The sequence below is a fragment of the Phaenicophaeus curvirostris genome, chromosome 4 (genome assembly GCF_032191515.1).
Source record: "Phaenicophaeus curvirostris isolate KB17595 chromosome 4, BPBGC_Pcur_1.0, whole genome shotgun sequence".
In the NCBI taxonomy this organism is placed as follows: domain Eukaryota; kingdom Metazoa; phylum Chordata; class Aves; order Cuculiformes; family Cuculidae; genus Phaenicophaeus; species Phaenicophaeus curvirostris.
In genome coordinates this window covers 31,414,679-31,437,115 of record NC_091395.1, presented here as the reverse complement: position 1 = coordinate 31,437,115, position 22,437 = coordinate 31,414,679, and the positions used below count along the sequence as shown (strand labels likewise).

At 46.7% G+C, this 22,437-nt stretch overlaps 1 protein-coding gene across 2 annotated transcripts in view; it reads right to left on the bottom strand.

The window, feature by feature from the left end:
• Positions 1 to 475: 475 nt before the first annotated feature.
• Positions 476 to 22,437, bottom strand: part of MFHAS1 (multifunctional ROCO family signaling regulator 1) — a 35,428-nt gene continuing 13,466 nt past the window's right edge. The window contains exons 2-4 of one of the 2 annotated variants that reach the window (XM_069855692.1): positions 5,906 to 6,063; positions 4,022 to 4,451; positions 476 to 2,568 (exon numbers count right to left, since the gene is read on the bottom strand). In XM_069855692.1, the coding sequence (XP_069711793.1) occupies positions 5,933 to 6,063 (131 nt within the window). In that variant the 3' untranslated portion in view covers positions 476 to 2,568; positions 4,022 to 4,451; positions 5,906 to 5,932. The remainder of the gene's footprint in view (positions 2,569 to 4,021; positions 4,452 to 5,905; positions 6,064 to 22,437) is intronic. The other variant, XM_069855691.1, reaches the window with a different exon arrangement.

Genomic DNA, 22,437 nt, shown 5'->3' with positions numbered 1-22,437 from the left:
ACTTGCTCCCTACTTTTAATTCACCCTCTTGGCACTGCCAGTAATTCCCACATGGGCAAGCAGAGTGCCATCTGTCTTACTGCTCTTGCCTCTGTGAACAATGTGGCACCTGAGCAGGGTTCACAGGGAACAAAGCTTTACAAGAAAGAAAACAATGTTGCACAAATAAGAACTGCTGAGCTGGCCTCAAACCCCCACAAAACATCCTAAACACAGTAAGGGAAAAGCTGTTCCCCAGACATCACCTGCCTTGCTGAAGCAGACAATGGCTCACAGCTGTTAATCCAAAGAAAGGGCTCCATTCTCACAGAATCACTCCATGCCAAATCTCTTGATGATTTTGTGAATAATTTGCTAGGCATGCTCTCAAAAGCTGTGGCTCCTGGATTCAGGAAGCCCTAAGTTTACAATCAGATGCAGGCCCTTCCAGAGGCAGGGTCCAAGGAGGCATTGGAACAGGAGAAATCAAACAGCTAGGCCTCTCGTTGAGATTGAGATCACTTTTATTTTCAATCGTTTTGGCGAGGATGTGTGGGTGAGCGTGGGAGTGGTGTGTATGTCTGGGCATGCATGTGTGTGTGCGTGCAGAGTCCTGCCCAGTGATGCAAATTATATGAATACTTGCAATTACAGTCCATGAACCGAGCTATGAAGTGTGTGATGAGTGCTACACTGAGGCTCACTTGCCTCTTGTGCTAACTGCAGTGCAGCATCTCCATCCACCTCCCTGCACTGCTGGTTCGAGATGCCAACCCAAGATCCCATGTAAGAGGCGCAGGAGGAGCCGAGCTCTGGGATCTGGCTCTGGAGGAGTGAGCCAATGGCTTTTCACTTCAGTTAGTGTGCACCTAAATGCCACTGCAGTTCCCTTTAACACAACTGTATCCATTTCCTCACAGTGAGGAGTCCCTACTGCTCTGCCAAACTTTAACCCCCCTCAGAAGTACAAAGGGAAAGGAAACGGGGACCCCACCTCAGCTCTGGTGCTACGGCAGAGCAAGAACATCTTGGGTTCCTGGGAGAGCAGCACCCAAAAGTACTATTGAGTTTTCGCAGCCACCATGAAATTGTAGCATGGAGGATGCTGCAAGGGAGATGACCCACGTTTCTGCAGCCCACAGCCTCTTCCATCTGACTTGAGAGAACACAATGTAAGTCAAATCCCAATCTGGTCTCTATTCCTTAAGTTTAAAGCTCAGAGCAGAGACAGAATGCAGAAACAACAGCATTGCCACAAGAAGAGACTAAGCGAAAGCATCCTGGCCTTGGGCACATTGAAAACAATCTTATTTCTCTGACCTTTTTGCCTTTAGTGCAGGTAAAGCAGAGTTTTCTCATCACCCAGGACCCTCTGCAGTTGCCAGAGGCCTCCAAGGCCCCCTGCAAGCCCTAAGATGAGCTAGATGTACAGCATCACCCTTTGGGCTCCCTCTCACTCTACCTCAACAGATTTGTGTGCTGCTTGGTGACATACATCTTCTCGCATTACACAGACCCAGCAGAAGGCAAAGCTGCTATCCTGGGAGTTTCATTTGGACGGATGCAGGTTTGAATCCCAGGTTTTGCCTCAGAGCGTAACACAGGGTAGTTCAGGACATGTTCCAGGTGCTGAAAGTCCTGCAGTGTAAAGTAACTTGCCAGCTCTACTTCCAACCCTGTCTGCACCAGGAGGTCACTCCAAAGAGGTTTAATTCACTGTCAGCTCCACAGGGAGACAATCAATTCCCCAGTCCATTCTGACCTCTTCATGTACTTTCAGTAAGGGCTGCAGGATGCTCCACACAGGTCTTATGTCGTTTCTAACAGTTCAGTAACTCTCCAAGCAGGGTTAAGAACAGGAATATAATACACGCTCTGAACTCAGGTATCTCTGCTCCTACGGTACTGCCTTCAAATCCTCTTTCCTTGTGGATTGACTCACAAAAAATGACAGATCCTTCAAAAACACAGAGCCCTCATCCCTGCAGCTTAGAGATGTTAAGGGGGTCTAACAGGCAGGACCTCAGCAAGGAGACACTGTGCAGAGGACTCCATGTTGTGTCTTTAAAAGACAGCAACAGTAAAATCAAAAACACTATTGGCCGCTTGGCTTGGTTCTCCTGCACAGATCTCCCATCTGGCATTGCAAAGGGGAAATGTTTTTGAACTGCATAGAAAATTACATGGCTTTTACATATTAAAAAAAAAAAAACACACAGATGAAAACACAGTTACACCATAGACAGTGGGCGGATGAGCAATTATCATTTCATAATAAATAGACCCAACTAGTCTGATCTCCATACTGCCACACTCCCGGCATTACGGCTTCAGTGCACACGGCAGACTGCAAAGGCCAGGTAATGCCTTGCTCTCGCTGAGGTGGCAAGCCCCGGTAGCAGGGCTGCAGTCTCACGGAGCAGGCTGTAAGATGTCTGCTTTGTCCTCTCACTCCTTCAATGCTCACACATCCCAGACCAGATTGGTGCACTGGGAATCAGGCCTCCGGCTGGAAAAGGATTCCAGTTTGTGGTTTCTTTACAATGTGGTTTCCACGCAACGTCACAGCAACAAATCGCTAGTTTCTTCCTATGGAGAAGGGAAAGAGAGAGGTGAGTAGCAGCACAGAGGAGGAGAAGACCGCCTAGCACGGGAGGTGACAGTAGGGAATGCTGTAACAAAAGTTCTGACTATACCAGGGCCCTTAATGTCTCACGGGCAGCAAGGCTCAGGACAAGGGAGTTTCCCAGCACTATTCCGGACACCATTCAAAGATCTCTGCTCCCTTCCACTCCCTCCTGCCACAGGCAATTTCTAGTCCCCAATTTATCTACAGCACTACAGAAGCACCATCAATTTATGCTTCTCACTGGCATAAGAAAGGTTCAAATGCTCATTGCCAGAGGTGGCAAGTCAACAAATGAAATCTGAACCCAAGCTCTCTCCCCAGCTGGAATGATACCCTGAAGAGACATGAAGCTGGCTGAGCTGCCAGCTTTTATTTGGCAGCTTTCCCCGCTGAATGGCTTGATTTCTTCCATCAGACCTCCACAATCTCTCACTAGAGTGGATTCTGTCCTGCGTTTCTCAGTGTTAAGTTCCTGCCAACAGCGGTTTTTGCAGCCCTGCACACAAGGCTAGTATTTGAAGGACCAGAAGCCAGGGGAACATCAACCTTGCAACAGCAGCAGGAGCCAGCAGGACACATGTTGCTGTCTTGCACTGGCCATAGCCCTAGACAGCCTGCATCAAGGTGGGGACCACTTGCCAACCTGCATCATCCATCCCAGGTCTGCCATCACAGCCCAAAAGTTTAAAAGCTGTACATTAACACAAACATTTAAAGTCCTGCATCTCTCAGACCTCCACCAGCAACTGATGCAGGAATCCTGGCTCTAGAAATGCCTACCTTCTATTTGATTTACACTGAATCAAATATTTGCAGGACTCATACAGCCCAGTTATCAGGGCACAACTGTAGGGCACAAACTGAAAGCAACATCTTAGATGGCTTCAAAAACTTTCTCCCCTAGTCAGGAAAGAAACCAGCACTGTGGTGCCAGGGCTCAGCCTGCCCTTTCCCACATCTGGCCCAGGGAAAAGGGCTGCTGAAGAAGCACAGCTGCTGGGGACAGCTCAAGGGGATCAGATCCAGTTTGTACAGCACAGCTATATGCTGCTTCACTAGAGCTCCACACAAAGACACCTGGGTGGCTTTGCTAGGAGGAGGACCAAGACCTAGATTTCTAGTTGCCACAATGCATGATGAGTGCCACAATGGCAACCCCAGAGCATCCAAGCATGACAGGTACTGGGGTCACACCACCTGCCCTTCTTTTGTCCCTGCATGATTAGAACACATCCTCAGTGCTTCAGGGCACAGTGTATGTAAACACACAAGGCAGGAAACATTTCCCACCCTGTTTCTCCTCCCGGCTGCTGTGTGGGACACAGACAACTGTTTTCACTGCAGCACTTTTAAAGGCTTCACAACATCAACCCCCTCCCCAGCAAAGCTTTGGCCAACTGCCACAAAACTCACTTGTCCAAGAACAAATCCAGGGAATCCCGCTACAGCTCATTTCAATAGACTTTCCTCCAAGTAGGTCTCAATTAAATGGTACCAAGAACATTTTTACATTCATGATGAGATCCAAATGGGTTTTCAACACACGATCAATGGGTCCACAGAATCCTATCCCCAGTGCTTCCCCTCTGGCTGGTGGCCCTGCCATTTGCAGCAATCTTTTTGCTTCATGCCTCATAGTTGTCCCCAACCTCCAGGCAACTGCATCCACTCCAGCCACAAGGCCCCCACCTGGGAGCTGCCCCTGCCCCACAGCATTTCAGAGTCCAAAGTCCCATCAATCCTTGTCAGCATGCAACTCCATGAATCGAGAGATGGGAGCACTGCAGAGCATCAGCCACATTCTGCCTGGTGAAAACCTTTGGCACCAGCACTGACGATTTATCTGGAAGAGGAAAGGATAAACAAAAAGTAATGTAGCATGAGCAGCAAAGTTCATAGTGATGAATAGTGATGAATAACCTAAGACACAGAATTTTCTCAAGGCTCCTAAATAGGTAAGGCAAGGTCTTTAAAAGTAACACAGGCCTTTTTGAGAACACGAGTTTCCTGCCAGCAGAGTGATGGTGAAACTGGGACACAGTTGGTAAGAGGCTGTGGAAGGCAGGCTGGAGGACAGGAAGACAAGTACACAGGCACAGCTTGACAGTGTAGTACAACAACAATTGCAGCCTCAAGTTAGAAATGTGCTGTGACAAGTACACACACAGGAGGACCAAATGAATAGAAAATCTTGAACTGTGGCTCAGTACCAGGGCAACTACTCTGTTCTAACCCCAGGTGGACACTTCAACTTGACCTTCACACACAGCTCAACAGCCACCCATCACCAAAGCCAATCTCCATCAGGATGCGTGTATTTTGGAGTGGGAGGGTGCTGAATAGAGAAAACAGCTGCCAAAGCTACTTTCAGTTACTGAAGAGAAAGCAACAGGCATCCACATGCAGCACAGCAGCAGCCACTAGCAAGACACTCCTCTAAGCTCCCTGCCAAATTCCCTTGTGCCACTCCAATGACGGCAGGCCATGGCTGCATTTCTGTTAGGCAAGAAAGCCTGTGCATCAAAAAGCCAAAGCAAGTGTCTGGTTTTGTGAGTGTTGCTCCACATTTGTTCCCACCACAACACAGCTCTGCTTTCCAAGCACATCCCCACTCTGGGGAGTGAAGAACACGTAGGGTAAAGATACACAGGAGGGCAGGGCTTCTGTCCAGAGGGACATCACCAAGTTGGAGGACTGGACCAACAACAGAGCTGTAAAATTCAACAAGGACAAGTGCAGAGCCCTATACCGAGAACAGGACAACCCAATGCACCACCACAGCCTAGGGTCCAGCTGGCTTGGGATCTGGTGGAGAGCACATCGAATGCAAGCCAACAATGCATCTTCATGGCAAATAAGGGAGACCCAGATAGGACAGAAGGAAAAATGTTCTGCCTCAGGAGAACAACGTAAGTCTGGTGTCCAGAGAGGTGGTGGCACCTCTGCTTTTGGTAGTCATCAACCCTTGCATATACAAGGTCCCAAGCAACCTCACTGGTTGTTGGGGTGGCCCTGGTTGGAGCATGGGGTGGACAAAATCCTCCTGAAGTCCAATCCTATCTAAACCTGACTATGATTGTTATCTCCTGATCTGTCATGCCCACTATGTGTGTCTTGCACCCGCCACAACAAAGCTCAGGAAACACCTCAACCCATTTTGCTCTACCTCTTATCTAACAAGCAAGCTGTCTATATGCACAAATCATTAGAAACCTCAGGCTGTGGTGCTGCTACCTTCCAGAAAAAAAAATGCTTAGCAAGTGCATATTTCACACAGGCTTTTTGGTGTCTACTGACAGAGGAATGATGGTCTGCTTTCAGGTCTCACTTGGAACAAGGGCTGATCACAGTAGGAGTTGGGGGGTAAACCAAGGCAACATTAACTCTCTCGCTGCCGTTCTTGGGACAGATGATCTCCGTCAGTCCCTCTGGTCTCGGCTGACTCAGCAGTTCTCCTGTGAGTAAGAGAAAAGAATGAAAACATTTAAAAACCAGCAAGGCAGTTTTTGATATTTTTGCATTTAGCATGCCCTTTCCCTTTCCCCCACCCAGTAAATATCCAGGACAAATGCAAGCGAGCACTGTAAGAACACTTCTTGGTCCTGCAACCCAAGCAGGTCTCATACATGTAACCATGGTGAATGTCCTGGTGATAATGGCTTGGAGACATGCTGCTCCATACAAAAGTAACATCCGCCATCTTTCCTGTCTCTGTGTTGAATCACTGCACACAGACTCAAGAACTCCTTAGAGATTCATAGCATTTAGATGGAGGTTTTTGAAGTAGGTGTTTTAATTAGGGTGTAGGGGCAGATGGAATCCAGAAGTTTACATTCAATCTCCATGAAAGGGAAAAAGCTGACCTGTAGCATCAGCAGGATAATTGGAAGACAGATAGAGAAAGCTAGAAATAAAAGCCTTATTATTCACATCTGCACACTACAGCCACCCACACCTACAAAGCTACCCAAAAAGCAGTTGTCTTTCAGTTCAAGCAGAAGGATGCTACAAGGACCCTACCAAGACCACCTTCTTCAGTATAAACCAGAAAAAATATGGTTTTAAAGCAGTGCCACAGACATAACTTTTGCATTACTGCAGTATCTTTCCTCTAAGAAATTCTAGGGAGTATCTCAAACCAGCCAGACAAGCATGCTTGACCTTTTCTGAATCTGTACGCTACCTCCTGTTCTGTCCCTGAGCAACCCTGCCCGTTGCAGCTATCCAGCCATCCTCTATTACTGTGATTTCTGAGCTGGAGCAAGCCTGCTGTTCTGCGATGGCTGTTCTGACACATTTACTGCCAGAACAAAATTTAGAAGCAGGTAAAAATACTTGGGAGGATTCTCTAATGCCCCTCTCCTTGGATTTGCTTGCCACAGCTGCCACAGGCCTGCTGCTCTGTCCTGTCAGGGTTCTGTGCCATGCTGTACTCTGCTGAGCATGCCGCTAACAGCTGTCAGCTCTTCCCTAATGGAGGCAAAGCCAGCTCCGTGAATCAGTGGCAGCGAGGGGCTCTCCACCACATGGTTTCCCTCTGCTAAACGAGTTGTGTCAGGTCCACTGTTAAAGTGCCAAGTTGGCAGTTCCCAACCGCTGGCACCCTTGCAGCATGTAGTCCAAGGCAATATGCAGGTCAGCATAGCAGGAGGGAAAAGGCAGGTGCTGAGATGTGTCCACCTCTGAGGAACGCTTACCCTACAGCTCACTCAGACCAACTCAAGTTTCCTTGTGGCTCCGCTCCACACATGCCTGACCCTAGCAGGGCAGATTCCTCAGCCACTGCCATTCCATCGCCCCGGCGTAGTCCAGGCACAGCTTAAACACCCAATAGCACCAGAAGCACCTCTTGATACCAGTCTGGCAGGTAGAGTCTGCTCTCAAAGCCAATATGGGATGGCAGCATCAATGCCCAGCAAGGGCTCAATTCTTCTGCTGAGTGTGCTTGTATCTGTGCCGCACAGCCCTACCAAAGGCAGAGGCACCAGGCTACAGCTGGCTTGCGCCAGCTAGATCAGTGACTTCCTTGGCAGAGGCAGGTCAGCTGTAAGCAGGCTGAAGTCACAGGTCCACACAAAACTCTGCAACCAACAGAGCTGGTTGTCCCCACTTCCACTAAAACCCCCAAGACAGCTGGTCCTTGGACTCGCTCATTTTCAAAAGCACTTGCAATAAACTCCTCTGCTGTTAAACAAAAAACATTAGAAAAATGTATCCGTGTGTCAAGCTGCAATTACCAGGCACTCCAGGAAAACCAGAAAAGAAATCACACTTTGAAGAAGTACTATCAAACCTGTGCAGCAATGACACAACAGTCAGTCCCATCCCTGACTTCAACCCCTGAAGTCCCCTAAACGCCACTTCCCTCCTCTCATCCTTACACTGTTTCAGGGAAGCAAGAAGAGAAAAAGATCTAAACGCTCTTGGTTTTCCCAAAGCAAGAACACATCATTTGATATCACGAAAGTAGAGGGGAGGGCTTGGCAAGGAACACACGCATACACAGTTCTTCTTGAGAAATATTGCACATCCACAGCCAGTAATTCCAGTTTGCCCCTATGGTCCACAAGCTGAATTCACATTTGGTTTGAATATCTACTTTCGTCTCACACCCACACTCAAACCTGAAGTGGCAGAGCAGCTTTTAAGTCATGCAGACACGTCTCCCAAACCAGAAAAATCATGATGGTATTTGCAATTCAAAGTTAAGCAAGGCAGCGTCCTCAATTATGTGAGCTGTCACACACTGAAAGCAGCATTGCATCCCATCAAGCACGTACACCACAGGGCTCAATGTTCCAGTAATTCCCAGGTTTCCAACCCCAGGTTGACTTCTAAACTGCAGTATTGCTAACAGTACTGAAAACACCGGTTCCAAAAGCTGAAGTCATAAAATCAATGCACCATTATGTGCTTTAAATACAGGGCTAGTATCCACTAGATCTTAAACTAGAGGAATGCAATAAGACTGGCCTGTCTGCTTGAGCCTTCATTCCCATTTCCATCTCCTCACTGCAAGAATCCTTAGATGGAGATTTCTCAAGCAGAAGAGATTGCTGCAGGGTAAACAGGTGCCTGATTTGTAGGCAAAACCCTTTCCACAGCTCTTCAGTCAACCCTCCTTTTCTTTATGGCCTTACCTTTGCCTCTAGGATAAAGCTTACCTCGCTTTGTCACCATCCCCATCCACATCTTCTCCAGCTCCACTCCCATTTCCTGCCAACATACATGCTGCTCCCTGGGAGAAAGACTTTTCTCAGTTACTCCGTGAGATTCATCACGCATCAAGTGGGCAGAAGGTCACCTGCCCATTCTTTCTATTCCTCCCCTCCCCCAAGTAAGGTATGTCCCACTGTCCTCCCACCACAGCACTCTCGTCCCCTTGCCTTTGCAAACTGCTCCTCTTTGCTGAACAAACTCATCACAATACTAAAGCAGGCATAATTGTCTAAATCACACTTCACAACCCTGCTAAACAGAAGTTAAATAAAATCTCTTTGCAATATGCAATCTTCAGAGCTGTAATAAACTAGCATTGAGACACTGCCTGGATGCAATTCTACAGGCCCAGGATCTCTTGAGGTTTCATAAACCTTACATTTCTATTTAGAAATTACTCAAACTGCAGGAGATGAGAAATAAAATTCTTCATGGCTGCAGCAGGGTCGGAAAGAGAAGATTAAACAAAGTATTAGCATTTTTTTTTTTAATCAGTGTAAGTGCCTGGCATGTGGTGGCATTTGCTTGATCTTACTGTCAAGTTTAAATGTAGCTGGAGCATCCCATGTCTGCAGCACTTGTTCTGCCCCTATGTACAAACTAGCCAGTCTGTATTTTGATTGCACATTCCTTCATGAACATGTCACAAATTCTACTGGAAACTCTGCCTGCCCCTGCAAAAGCACATGCACAAACCATGAATCTTATCTTAAGTCTCCACATGGCTTTGGTTTTAATGTTAACTTCCACAGAAGTCACTAAGGTTTTAACCAAAGCTCCAATGACTTTGTCTTAAGGTTAGAGACTAACACAGTTGAGTTTTTTAAGAACAATCCCATCTTCCAGAATACAAATCTACATCCCTAAGATTATTCAGCTGATTTAGGAGTATGAACCCTATTCACAAAGTCACTTGAATGTTGGATACTCGCTGACCAGGGCCTGACTTTTAGATGCACATGAGTCCTAATTCAGGTGATAGCAGAGAGTTGCCCACTAATCCTGATTAAAAACACCTGCAAACAGACAGTAAATGCTTTTGAAGACAGTCCTTTGCTGCTTTTCCATTTACAATGGCACAAATGGTACATAGGAGTCGCATCTGTCCCGTGGCACAGAAACAGGTCTCCACAGCTGGGCATGTTGTGCTGTGCAGCAAGCTAAGGCTGAAACGCAAACCGAGCCCCTGTCATGAAACTACCACGGTCAGTGTGGGCTGCAGCATAAGCTGGTTTATAACCTCCCCCAGGCAGGTGGGCAGAGCAAGTCACACCGCCCACACCATTTAGAAGAAACCTGCTACATGTAGGCAGTCACAGGCAAAGGTAGGAACAAACCTTCAGCCACACCCAAAGCTCTATCAGAAGGTCCTGTTTCGCCTCAGCATTAGCCAGCTTGCCCAAAGCTGATATTTCTGTGTCAGCAAGGTGTTCTTCACTGCCACTGTTTTATCCCAGAAAGACACAGGCACGACTAACTTTGAGCCACTTGCACTGGGTTCCTAAGCCGGGTGAACAACTGTAGCCCATGAGGATAACCGCATGTGCCAGACAGAGCTCAACTGTGTACTGCCTGCCACTCACTACACAAGAAGATCCTTCTATTGCTGTACATGCCCAGACACACAGAAAAGTACAGGCATACAATTTTTGGTCATGTACAGGGTTAGGCACATTTTCCCTTCAGCCCTTTATTTATTGCGATTTGGGGAAGGATGCCTCCTTTGGAGCTCATGCCAGCCATCAGACCCATGCGTGCTGCAAAGCACACTTCACTGGCCTTTAGGAAATACCCATGAAATGCCAGATATCCGTGACAAATCAGACAGTTAGGAAGAAAGCTAACAGCAAGAAAAGCAAGTATTTGCAGGGGTGTTCTGTTCCTCCACACTAGCAGCCACACACCCAGCTGTAAGCCTACTTGGCCATCTAATAAAGAGAAGGATTTTGCACACAGGGAGGGAAATCCTACCCAGATCATTTGCTTTCACACAGTTCCCACTGCCCTGGCTGTGCTAAGCTGCATAAAGTCCCCTGTTCATATGTTAACAGTCTGCAGCAAGGGTGCTGGGGTGCTAGATTCTGCTCTGGCCTGCCATGCCATCTCCCCTCTCTCTGAGCTCCCAGGACAACACACCTGCACAGTATCAGCCTGATGATGTTTCTCAGTTTCATGCTGTCATCCCTGCTGTCGTGATCTGGGCTCCACTGGGACAACCAGGAAGCAGTGGATGGGCAGCACCCTGTCCCTGGCTCTGCAGTGCAGCTTCTGCGTCTTCAGTCTTGCTTGGGACCTTGAAGATACGTCACCCATGCTTCACAACAGGGACATGAGACAGCCAAACCCAAGCTGTTCCTACATCCTGCCTCAGCACTGTCCCACTCACTCCACCATTTTTGCAGACCCACTGCTCATTTGCTCTCCTGCCCCAAATCCTTTCTCACTCTTCCTCCTTGCTGAAGGCCTTCAGACACCAACCACAGCAAGAAAGGTTGGCAGGAGACACACACATCTCAGCCTTAACTGCTTTTCTGTCAAGCCTCCTCTGACTAATCTGTGCTCGTGACATGCCTCTGAACAGCACTCACCAGTCATGCCTTCAGAAAAGTAGAAACTAAAACAATTCAACACTTCCTGCATAAGAAAAGCACATGTCCCATGCTCAATTTCCAACAGTAGTCCGAAAGCAGGGCTCACAAGAGCCCCAGATTCCAGGACACCCTTCTGCTTCCTTCCCCCTTTTATCCATACAACTGCAAAGAGAGTGAGGTTGGAGAAGCCATAGCTTCCCTGCATGGCTGTTAGTTGTTTTGAGGTTCACTAGCAAGAGCACATAGCCAATTAGATCAAACCTGTCACAGGGTCAGGATAATTTGAACAGCAACATGTGTAGATGTCCCCCCTCCACTCTAAGCACAGGTAACACCCTCACACAATCGGATATTGCAGCTAGCTCTACAGCAGGGGAGAAATCTGCCAGGAGCCTTGGTAGACAGAAGGGAAAGGAGATGATATGTCACACCAAGCCTGCTTCTACTCCATGCTATTTAAATCTTATCTTCATCACTCTCTGCTTGGATGAAAGTAACAAGTTGATTCATGCAAACATTGCTGTGCATGACACAGAAGCTTATTCTCAAGCACTGAGCACAGAAAATACTGCTCTGTATTGGCATGAATTTTTAATATGCTCCTCACAGCACTGCCTGCATGTCACACAAAAATATTCCCCAGAGAGTCAGAATTGTGCACTGTCCTGGATTTATTTCTGGAGTCCTGAGTGACCTTATCTAGCTGGCCTGCTTGAAGCAGGGGACTGGATAGAGACCTTCAGGTTAGGACTTCATTTTCTTTTCACTGGAGATTATTCTCCAGGCTGCAAACACAACAAAAATAAAGAAGCTGAAAGCAGAGACACCAAAAAAATGGAGCAGGGCAGGGTGAAATCCACATTATGAACAGAAAGCTATATAAGCCTTATATTACAGTCCCAGTTAAAGGAGCTCAAAGCTAGCAAACAAAAACAACAAAAGAAAAAAAAATCCCAGTCTATGAAAGTGCCCCATGGGGAGAAACCACTGCAGAAAAAAGCAACAGAGAAGAAAACTCTGATAGGCACTGATCACAACAGTAGGCTGGCGAGAAGAGCCACCCACCAGGTACAGCACATAGGTCTGGAATTAAGTATAAAAAAAGAAAGTTAAAAAAGAAAGGGAAGACTTGGGAACAATAAGTAAAACTTTCTCTGCAAATGCAGAGTGGGAAAGATGGCCAGTCACAAGGCAAAGGACCAGCCTGCAGAGATGAGTCCCTAAGACCAGAAGCTGAGAAAAGGATTTGGAGAGCAAGGAGTAGGGTTAGAATCTTCCAAAACGTGCAGAAGAAACTGATGGCGACTTGCCGTTTCTTCTTTGAAGGGTTCAAGACCAAATGTCAGCAGTGACACCCTGCTTGAACACAAGAGCAGTTTGCTGTGGGTGCTCAGCTCCTCTCCAGAGCATCACAACTGCCAGAGAGGCAAGTTCAGCCTCAGGGCTACTGGCTGACCCAAGCACCAGACAGCTTTCCAGCTCTTGCATTCACAACACCAGCTGCCTCTAAGGCCAGCACCTCATCTGAAGGCCTCACAGCTCCCGCCACAGACATGTACATGGCTCACCTTGAATCCTTCCCCCAGCTAGCTGCACAGGAAATGTTTTCCCAAAGCTCGTAATTTATGCCAGATGACAGAAACGTGAAAAAACCCCAAACCTCTGGAAACACGCAGGAGTGCTTTTCAACTTGGAGCTGATGGGTCTAGGTCAAGCTTGAGGACCCAGAGCCGCCGTTCCCCAGGCCAGGAACCTCAGACCTGCTGCAGAAGATGCACTCTGCTCAGTGCAAACCCACACAGCTTTCCCCACAGCAGCTGAGATCACCCTGTCCTTAACCTTTTACCCAAAGAGCTACTAGATGAATCATGGCGGCAGAACACCAGGGACGGTGCCAAAGGGTAAAGTGCTCTGCAAGGCCTGCCCAGGAGAGACAGAGGCTGTACTTGGTCATTGCTACCTCTGAAGGAAGGGGAGATGCCACACAAACACCAGCTCAAGACTGGAAGGCTTAAGGGGGTTAAGTACACTCCTCCTTCCCCAAGTCATGACAGGGTCAGCCAGCTTTTAACTCCTCCCTATAACAGCAGGAGAGGACACTGACACACCTCAGAAGTTGTAAAAGGTCTGGGGAAGCCTTTGGCACTGAACCAGGAGTGCTTTTGGGTGGAGAACTTGAGAGGAAAGCATTTTGGATGCTCAACTCCGAAGCTAAAGGAGGGTAATTATTCAAAACTCCAGTTTACTTCTCATCCACTAATTTCCCCAACACTAATTATTTGAGATCATCCCTTATCAGTGTGGCAGTATAAGCTTTCCAACCGTAAAATTTGGAAAACTCTATGTTTGTCCCAAAACATTAGCCAATTACCTTTTTCTCAGGCACATGGAAGTCAATTATAGTTAGAATTGGAATTCAATTAAAAAGCAAAACATAAAGCCTCAGACATTCCCCAAATCACACAATTCAGTACTTCCTACCTCCATCCTCACAAACCAGAATAGAGAGTGCAGTAGCAAATCACCAAAGTAACTCCATCAAAACAACTCTAGGAGCAGTCATGACAGTTTGAGCCCTTCTGTCTCCTTCTGATTATGAAACAAGCAGCACGGAGAAGTAAAGGATAGTTGACATCTACCTAATTTCTGAGCCACCGTGGGTAGCTGATCTACCATCAGCATGGCCATACAACACACAGAATCACAGAATAACCAGGTTGGAAGAGACCCACCGGATCACCGAGTCCAACCGTTCAACACGCAACACCTCTCCTCTTCCTGCAGTTCATGAAATACTGAGCATAGAGAGCATTTATGCCAGGTAATGCTGCCAGCTCAGTCAGAGACTTGCCATGAGGAAAGAAGGCTGTGAGTTCTGACACCACAACCCCTGAAAAAATACAGGGGAGGTAGGATGGTGAACATGGTGCCATTTCTCCACTCTGTCCTATCAAACTCAGTTTGTTTCAAATAGTATTTCTGCACAAGAAGCCTTCCTTGTCCAGCTTCATCTCTACCTGTTCTGTTGGGCACACCATCCTTCTCCCTGTTTGATGGGGAAGGTGAGAATAAGCTACTTCTACTCATGAGTGACCACAGCAGACCCTGGAGAAAAGAAGAGACCACAAGGCACAAATAAACAGCACAGCATCAAGGCTCAGAAAAAATGAGAGGAGGCACTGGGGAAAAGCTAAAATAGAAAACAAAACATCCTCCAAATTGCTGAATATTTTGCTGCCTTTCTAATATCTAAAAAGCTCTTTAAATTGGCAGGTTGCAACCCGGCACTTTCAGATGACTGCAATACAAAGCCATGAAAAATTGATTTGCTTCATTAACATTTTAGGGACCTTATTAGCTGGAACGAAATTGACTGTCAAGGCATTTTAAGGGAGAGTCATGGTGTAATGAGCTCAGTGCGAATTAGCCTCATCCCAGAATAGAAACAGGCCTGCCACTGAGTAACCAAGTCCAGAATCTACCTTTTGGTTATTTTTAATGCCACTTCTTCAGCCGTATCTGCCAGGAGCATTTTCTCATTCTGCCAAGGCAAGGCACCAGCTGGAGAGAAATCTGCAGCCAGCCCCAACCTGTCTGCTCTTACCCAGTAACAGCAAGGCATGACTGCACACAGAGCATCCACTCGAATGCTAGCCACCACCAGCTGCAGCCAGTCCGAACGGGAACAATCCCCAAAAGCCCTGAGCCCACCTTTCCGAACATTAATTCCAAAGCTATTACACTCCCATCACAGAGGAGATGCCGTGCTTTTTTCATCCAGACCACTTAGATGCTGCAGGTCCCACTAAAGGAAAAAAACAGAGTTTAAAAGAGCTCTGGAAGCCTTTACTATGATTAAGTTGACAGGCAGGGTTCACTGAGGTCTACAGGGAGCTACTAGGACTGGTCAGCACCCTGCTAGTTCCAGCTCTTTGTGTTTGGGTCACAACAGATTAACAGCTGGCCACACTAAAAGCCAGCTCCTGGTGAGGGGCTTACCAGACTCAATCTTGTGGAATTCCAGCCTCATGTAACTGATGAGGAACGACCAAGTCTCAGCCTGCCCTTCTGCCAAACTTAGCAGAGTATGCAAGGCTGCAAGACATTTTTCCTCACAATAGTTTGGCTATGATGTTGTACCCAGACCTGGCTGATTTTTTTTTTTGCCTGCTCTAACACAACGATTAAGAAGAAAACCAAAGGAAGCGCTCCAGCACCTGACCCAGGCTGAAGAACTCCCTGCTGCAACACACTGTAGATGCAAGAAGCTCACAAAAGTTCAAGAAGTGATTGGACCAGTAACTCTCACAGTGTCTTTAAGCATCACTGAAGAGACAGATCCCTGTGCTAAAGATAGACACAGGCTGGGACAACACCTGGGACAAGCAGTTTTTTCCCAGTTAGCTTGCTCCTTTCCCACAAGATGTCCACGCACGCCACAGCTGAAGGTAGGATCCTGGCTACACAGACCCTCTTCTGGAACAAGCATCTAGCAAAGTCAAGCTGAGAAACAAAAGGCCTGCAGTTTGCCTCACAGCAGCCTTTTCCATTCTGCCACAATCACCCTTTTCTTCTTTTTTTCAACTGACCTGCCTCTTGCAAGCCAAGAAAGAAAACAAGCCAAAACACACATGCAAAGTGTGCGTGCACATGTGATGCCCAAACAGCTCTCCATGAGATTAAATAAATTCCTTCCTGGGTAAAAGTAATTTGGTTCTATAAACTGCTGTTGCCTTAGGGCCATTCCAAGGTTTCAGTTTGTTCAAACTGAATTGGAGGGAGCTGTATTTTCAAACCTGCATGGTGGGTATTCTGTTTCAGATCACTTAAGGTGAGATGGATGCACAATACTCCTCTATTTTCATCACTAAACCCCCCCCTATTCAGCAGGACAACCATTGAGGCCACTTAGGCAAAGGAACATTTTTTTTCTTCCCCCTGTCCTTTTGGTGATACTGAAAAAGTAACTACTTCCTGTATTGAATGTCTAAAGGAGCAAAGTCTATACACTTAATTCTCACTCAGGCTCAAACGCCAAATCAAATGTTTTACCTGTTAATTGAACCAACTTGAACTCACCTCTGTTTTACTCTATTAACACAACTACCTATTGAATCCACTTTTCTATGGAATTTGATATACGCCTGTTGTTACACATCACAGAACTTATTCTAGGCTTGTGCTTAATTGGAGCAAAATGCTTCCTTGGTGGTTCTACAAAGTTACCCTCTTCATCCTAACTAATAAATAACACCATGCTACCTGTTGACCACAGGTATTGCTTTAGCTGAGTAGGAACCTCCAGGATCACAGAAGTTTCCTCAATTACAGGGGCATCAGATATAATTTGCTTCTCTGCATATATTTTTTCCCTTTACACTCAAGTTTCCTGAGTACATCCTTAAGTCAAGCATTTCTTCCTTGTGAGACAGAGCGTGGTGGAGATTTGGGTGAAACTATATGGCTGAAACCAGAGGAGCAGAGCGCTGACGCCAGTGGCCCATTCTCCTTCTTGGTCTCAGAAGTAAGGCTGGCGTCATCTATGAAAGCATTGCTGGTCCCATGGCAGTGCCCAAGCAGCACTCCACAGAGCTCAGAGCCTGAGTTTCCCTAAGCCAACAGAGGTGAAGAACAGATTTTTGTTTTACATCTTCTCCATTCATTTGGCTTAAAGTATGTTTGTTGTTACAAAAATTGCTGTCTGAAGCCTGAGTGAGCTGCTCGCTTTGCACTCCTGAATGGTCACAAACAAAGCTCTGTCTGTCCTTTTACTATTGAGAGCTTTAAAAAAATCTTCTTCTACTTGTCCCCTTTCCCAGAGAGATGAGGAGTATCTTTTAGATCTTTTTTTTTTGCAGTGATTCCTCAGCATTTTCAATCATTTAACCATTCTTCTCTGAACCCTCTCATTCCCAGATATCCAAACAGGTGACAACAGCTGTAAATCAAGGTAATAACTAGCTTTTGTGTACAAACACTTCTTCATAATGAGAAAATACTTATTTATGGACTTAACATTATAGAGTGTTTTACTGTCTCTGCTGAAATAAATTCTCATTACTTTTTATTCTGCCACTGGAGCGCCTTCTAAAATGATAAGTCGTGTGAGTTCTGAAACAATAGCTTTGCTACTTAACTCCTGCAGAGTTCACTGCCTGCTAAATGCCATCTGGTCTGGGGTTCTCAGTGCCCAAAAATAAACTGCAGCATCCGCCTTTGCTGTTTAAAAATTGCTTTTCCAGCAGTCACGCTTGCTACTGAAACGGAAGGGAGCCCTGGGGGCTATAAAGAACTCATCAGCCTTCCAGGGAGGCAGCAGCATTGCTAGGAGAACACTATCTCATCTAACACCCTACACCTTCCTAGGAGCTGCCTGCTCCACCATGTGACCCTGGGACAGAGCTGAGCTCCTTCCTGGCCCCCTATTTGTGCTGCAAACCTGTATTGCTTCCAGGTTTTCTCCAGGCAGCTTTCCACCAGGTGGATGATTCTGAGGTACTTCTGTCCAGCATCACTGTAACACAGCCCTGACCTCCTCTCTTCAGATGTTTCACCATCCCATCTGAACTGCAACACGGCTGGCTCTCCTCTAACGTGCCCAGGATCGATCCTCTCAGAGGAATCTGTCTTGAGAAGAAACAGCCTTAAAACTTCCCAGGCATTTACTTGTACTCACAGAGAAGAGACTCAGGGAGTTCTTAAGCACATGGTCAAGAGACCCCAAAGAGTGAGGACTACTGATTCTGGAAAAGCAGGAATCAGCAAGATGCTCGCTCCAACTTGGCTCGCTTTGAGGGGAGTTGAAGCGGATGTGGCAGCTCAAGAGATGGCTTCTGCCAGAAATGTGGGCAAAACGCTGGCATACAGGAAGAGAAGACGGCATGTTTCAGAGCTACTCACTTATTTTAGACAGTGCGCTTCCCACAATACAATGGCAGAGCAACAACCAAAAAAAGAAGGCACATCACACACAAATGCACACAAAAGGCCATTACAAGACAAGCAAAGAACATCCTCATCTCTGCTGAACTTCACCCAGGATCACAATTTGTTTAGAGATGCAGGAGACCCCCGAGGACCATCAATGTTTTGGGCATAGGGGGAAACGTGAGCCAGTCTGAACTAGAAAGTCTTTCCTTCCCTCCACCAGCCCCATAGGTTTGATCTGCAAGGGAAAAAAAAAATCAGAGAAAGTAAAGACCTGCGGAATGCTCCTATTTGACACCTAAGGATTTTGCATGCTTGGTGCTAGCAGAAAACGTGACCCACAGCTCTGGACTTCACCAGAAACCACCTGGGAGAAAGAGAGGCACTGGTTTCCCTTCTTCGTGATCTGGTTCCCCTCCCACCCCCTTGGTCTCCTGCATTTTCCTTAAATGCACAAGCCAAGAGAACAGTTCTCCAAGCAAGGCAAAGCTTTATTAAAAATGACTTCTGATTAAAAAGGAGGTTTAAATCCTTTTGTAATGATGACCGGATTATCCGCATCACGCTGCATTATGCAACAGGGGATAAAGCAGCATAGAGCAAGTGGCAAAAATGCTGTCTCCAGCAGACCCACAACTCTGTGGGCAGCTCCCAGTCCCAACACTTCACCTGCAAGGCTCAGATGGGGATGGGCACACTTGGTATATTCCAGAAAAGCAGAATCATGCACAAGACATATGACACAGCAGATGTAGAGCAGAAGTTGTTTTGAGACATGGCTTTCAACCAGAGGTGCTGTTTCAGCAGAACACAGAATGGAAGAGTGACAAACCTCAGATGTGGAGCCTAGCCATGAGTCTGCCATAAAACATGACAGCTCATCATGCCATAAGGGCAGTGAACTAGAGGTCAGGCAAGAACTGCATTCAAGCTCCCCAGCCTTCCTACAAAGGCTACCCTGACAGCATCCACCCCGCTACCCAGGGCCCAGAGCAGCCATGCAGTAAGTGAACAGCTATGCTGCTCAGCTTCCTCTGTTTGAAGACACCCAGACATACTTGTAGCTGCCACCTTTTAACGGAAAGCACATTTTTAGCACCTAGAAAATGCTGTGCCAGAAATCCAAGTCATAGATTCAGAGCAAGCCTGCTGCACTCCCCAAACCAACCCATCAAGCACCTCCACTCATTACCCCCTCTTAAACACAACAGTTTGGTAGTTTTATTATTTACTTAAAAAAAAAACAACAAAAAATAAAATCAGATCCCTCTGTGAATCAGTAACCTGAGCATGGTGTTGTCTTGTTTGGCAACATTTTCTTAACATTGTGTTTGGCTTCACTGCAGGCACTCAAAAAGGTGCGTGTGCGTATGTATATAACATGCTAAGCTTTCTCTCAGCATAGAAGACAGATATGATTTATTTCAATGAAGGACAAGGAACAAGTTAAAAAAATAACAGGCAGCATTGAAAGCTTCATGGTAACTTTTCATTACAAAAGAATCATAGAATAACCAGGTTGGAAGAGACCCACCGCATCATCGAGTCACAGAAGATACTATCTTTCTGATCCCAAAGGAAGGATCCTAAACTTGTCCTTCATTCAAAGAAGTCTTTACTTTAGCTGACCCTTTGAGGCACAAATGCACTGCTTGGTAAAAGACACATGCAAGCCTCAACTCTTAATCATTTATTTCAGCATCATATCCCAGCAAGGCTTCAAGCTGACTACAGCAGCCACTTGCTGAGCTGAATTATTTGACCATGCAAGCATCGGTTAAGGTCTTGCCAAAATCCAGTAATCATCACCTCCGAGTCTGTAGGGGCTCCCTCTGGGTACATGCATGTTCCTCTGAGAAATTACAAACTTCTCATTTATTAAAGTTGGTGTGAAAATGACAGCCATCCTAGATCACAGGCTTCTCCTTCACAAGCATCAGTGAGACCCCCTACCCAAACCCCTGGTATTACAGCTTCAGGTACAGATTTGACCAGATCTGTCAGCAAGGACAAAGCGGATGGGAGCTTCATTCCCCACAGAGCCCTCCAGCACTGTCACACAGCTGGGCTTAGGTACCTGGAGAAAACTGAAGTTCCAGAACAAGGCTCACATCACCTCCACTTCCATCCACTGAATTTCTGCACAACTGTCCCCCAGAAAGAAAAAAAGTAAGAAGTTCTTGCTCAGCAGATCCCTGGGACACTGCAGCCAGCAAGCAATGGCATCTCTTCGCAATATTGCAGTCGTCTGCCTTCACTCCCATTGTCAAAGCAGGCACGGGATGTTTGGAAACAAATCAGAAGGCAGCTGAAGCAGAGCAGTCAGCTATATTAAAATATGAGTTCAAAGCTCCACAAAAGCAGCTTTAACAAAGGAGCTGGCTTAAAAACCACTCCCCCCAAAAAAACAGTAAAATGAAAGCTTTAAATTTATGTTCTTGACACCAAGATCTCAAGCGTGAGGACAGTGAAACACTATCTTCCTTGCTCTGTCCTCCTAGAATACAGATGATGTAGAGTAAGCGTATGCGGGTGTTAGAAATCCATCACTGCTGCCACTCACTACATCTCTAAGATGCTGAAGAAGTTAACTGCTATCAGAGAGAAGGGCTTATCGCTACCTTTCTAAAAGGATGCTGAGTCCCAGAACAAGACAGGGAGGCCCAGTGACCCTCTGCTAAGCAGACAGGGCTGGAGAAAGTTAAGCAGGGCTGCCACAGGGTCCCAAAGCAGCACTGGCACAAGCACAACATAAGCAGACTACCTTCAGAGCCCTGAAACCACAGTACGGCTGCTTTACTTCACAGAAATAAATGTCTTCTTTCACACTGTAGATATCACTTAGTGCCCAAACAAAACAGATATAAGCTGTTCCATAGTAAAAATAACAGCAACCAAGAAATGCCATGTCAGATCACAAGAAGAGGAAGTTCTTTTTTGATGGATTTCATACATTTATCTATTTTGATAAGTCAGAGCCATTTGGACATGAGAATTTTCTATTTCCAGTGCATGCATCATCATCTGACATAAGAGCATCAAAATCTCACTCAGATAAAGAAAGAACCTGTTCAAAAGGAAGATACAGAGAAATGCACAGGGAGCTGAAAACTCATCTGCTTATGCAACGCATGTAAGTAGGCCTGGTGCTTGCTGCCGACTCCCTGGTTTGGAAACCTGCCACCAAACACCCTTTGCTTCAGCACATTCAACACCATCCAGCAGTGCTGCCTGTAAAACACAGCCACGAACAGCAAAGTGGTAAGAAGCACCACGCAGACCAAAAGAAGACAAAAACAGACACAAACCCCTCCGTCTTCTCCTACCCTCACAGCAGAACAGGCTTATCAACAGGATATAAGTCCATGCCTCTGTCTCTGCCTGGGATGTCCTAGCAATGTGGAGAGAGGTTGCTCCACTTGCTCCTCTCTGGACACAGCATGATGTCTGTCTGAAACTACAGGCCAGATGAGTCTTCTCCAGGAAAGCTGACCCATCCAATGGGCCTCTTGGGGATTACTTTGACTAAGCACTGATCATTTCAACTGTCACTGCTTGCTGTTCTCAGGCTGCCCAGTCATGCGGTGGGGCAAAATGGAATCACTCCAATGGGGTATCAGTGGGACAAGAGGCTGGCTGGCTCCGAGCCCACATTAAGGCACCAGATATCACACGTCAATCCACAACGCTCTTTAAAACCAGTCTGGGCCCAGGAACAGCTCCCCATTGAGTGAATGTTTGGCATCACACAGTTGTTGCTAAGTCTGACACCAGTTTACCTGGATTTCCAATTCCTTGTGCCCTTGGGCAACTCCTGTGTGAGTCTGCAATTTGCAGAACACCTTCCACGCTCCCAATCAAATCTCCCAGTGTGGTCTGAGCAGCTCAGTTGCCTCCTTACCATCTCTTCTGCTCTAGCTCCCATAGGTCCCAACATGACTAAATCCCTGCGCTATGGAAAGTTATCCCTCCTGTGAGCCACTCCCCACTTCACATTACAAAAGAAAGGGGACATCTAATACTTGTAGCTGGCCCAAGTCCTCTTTGCTCCCATATAGACAAGGCCTGCTGCTCAGCCCTTTTTAATTAAAA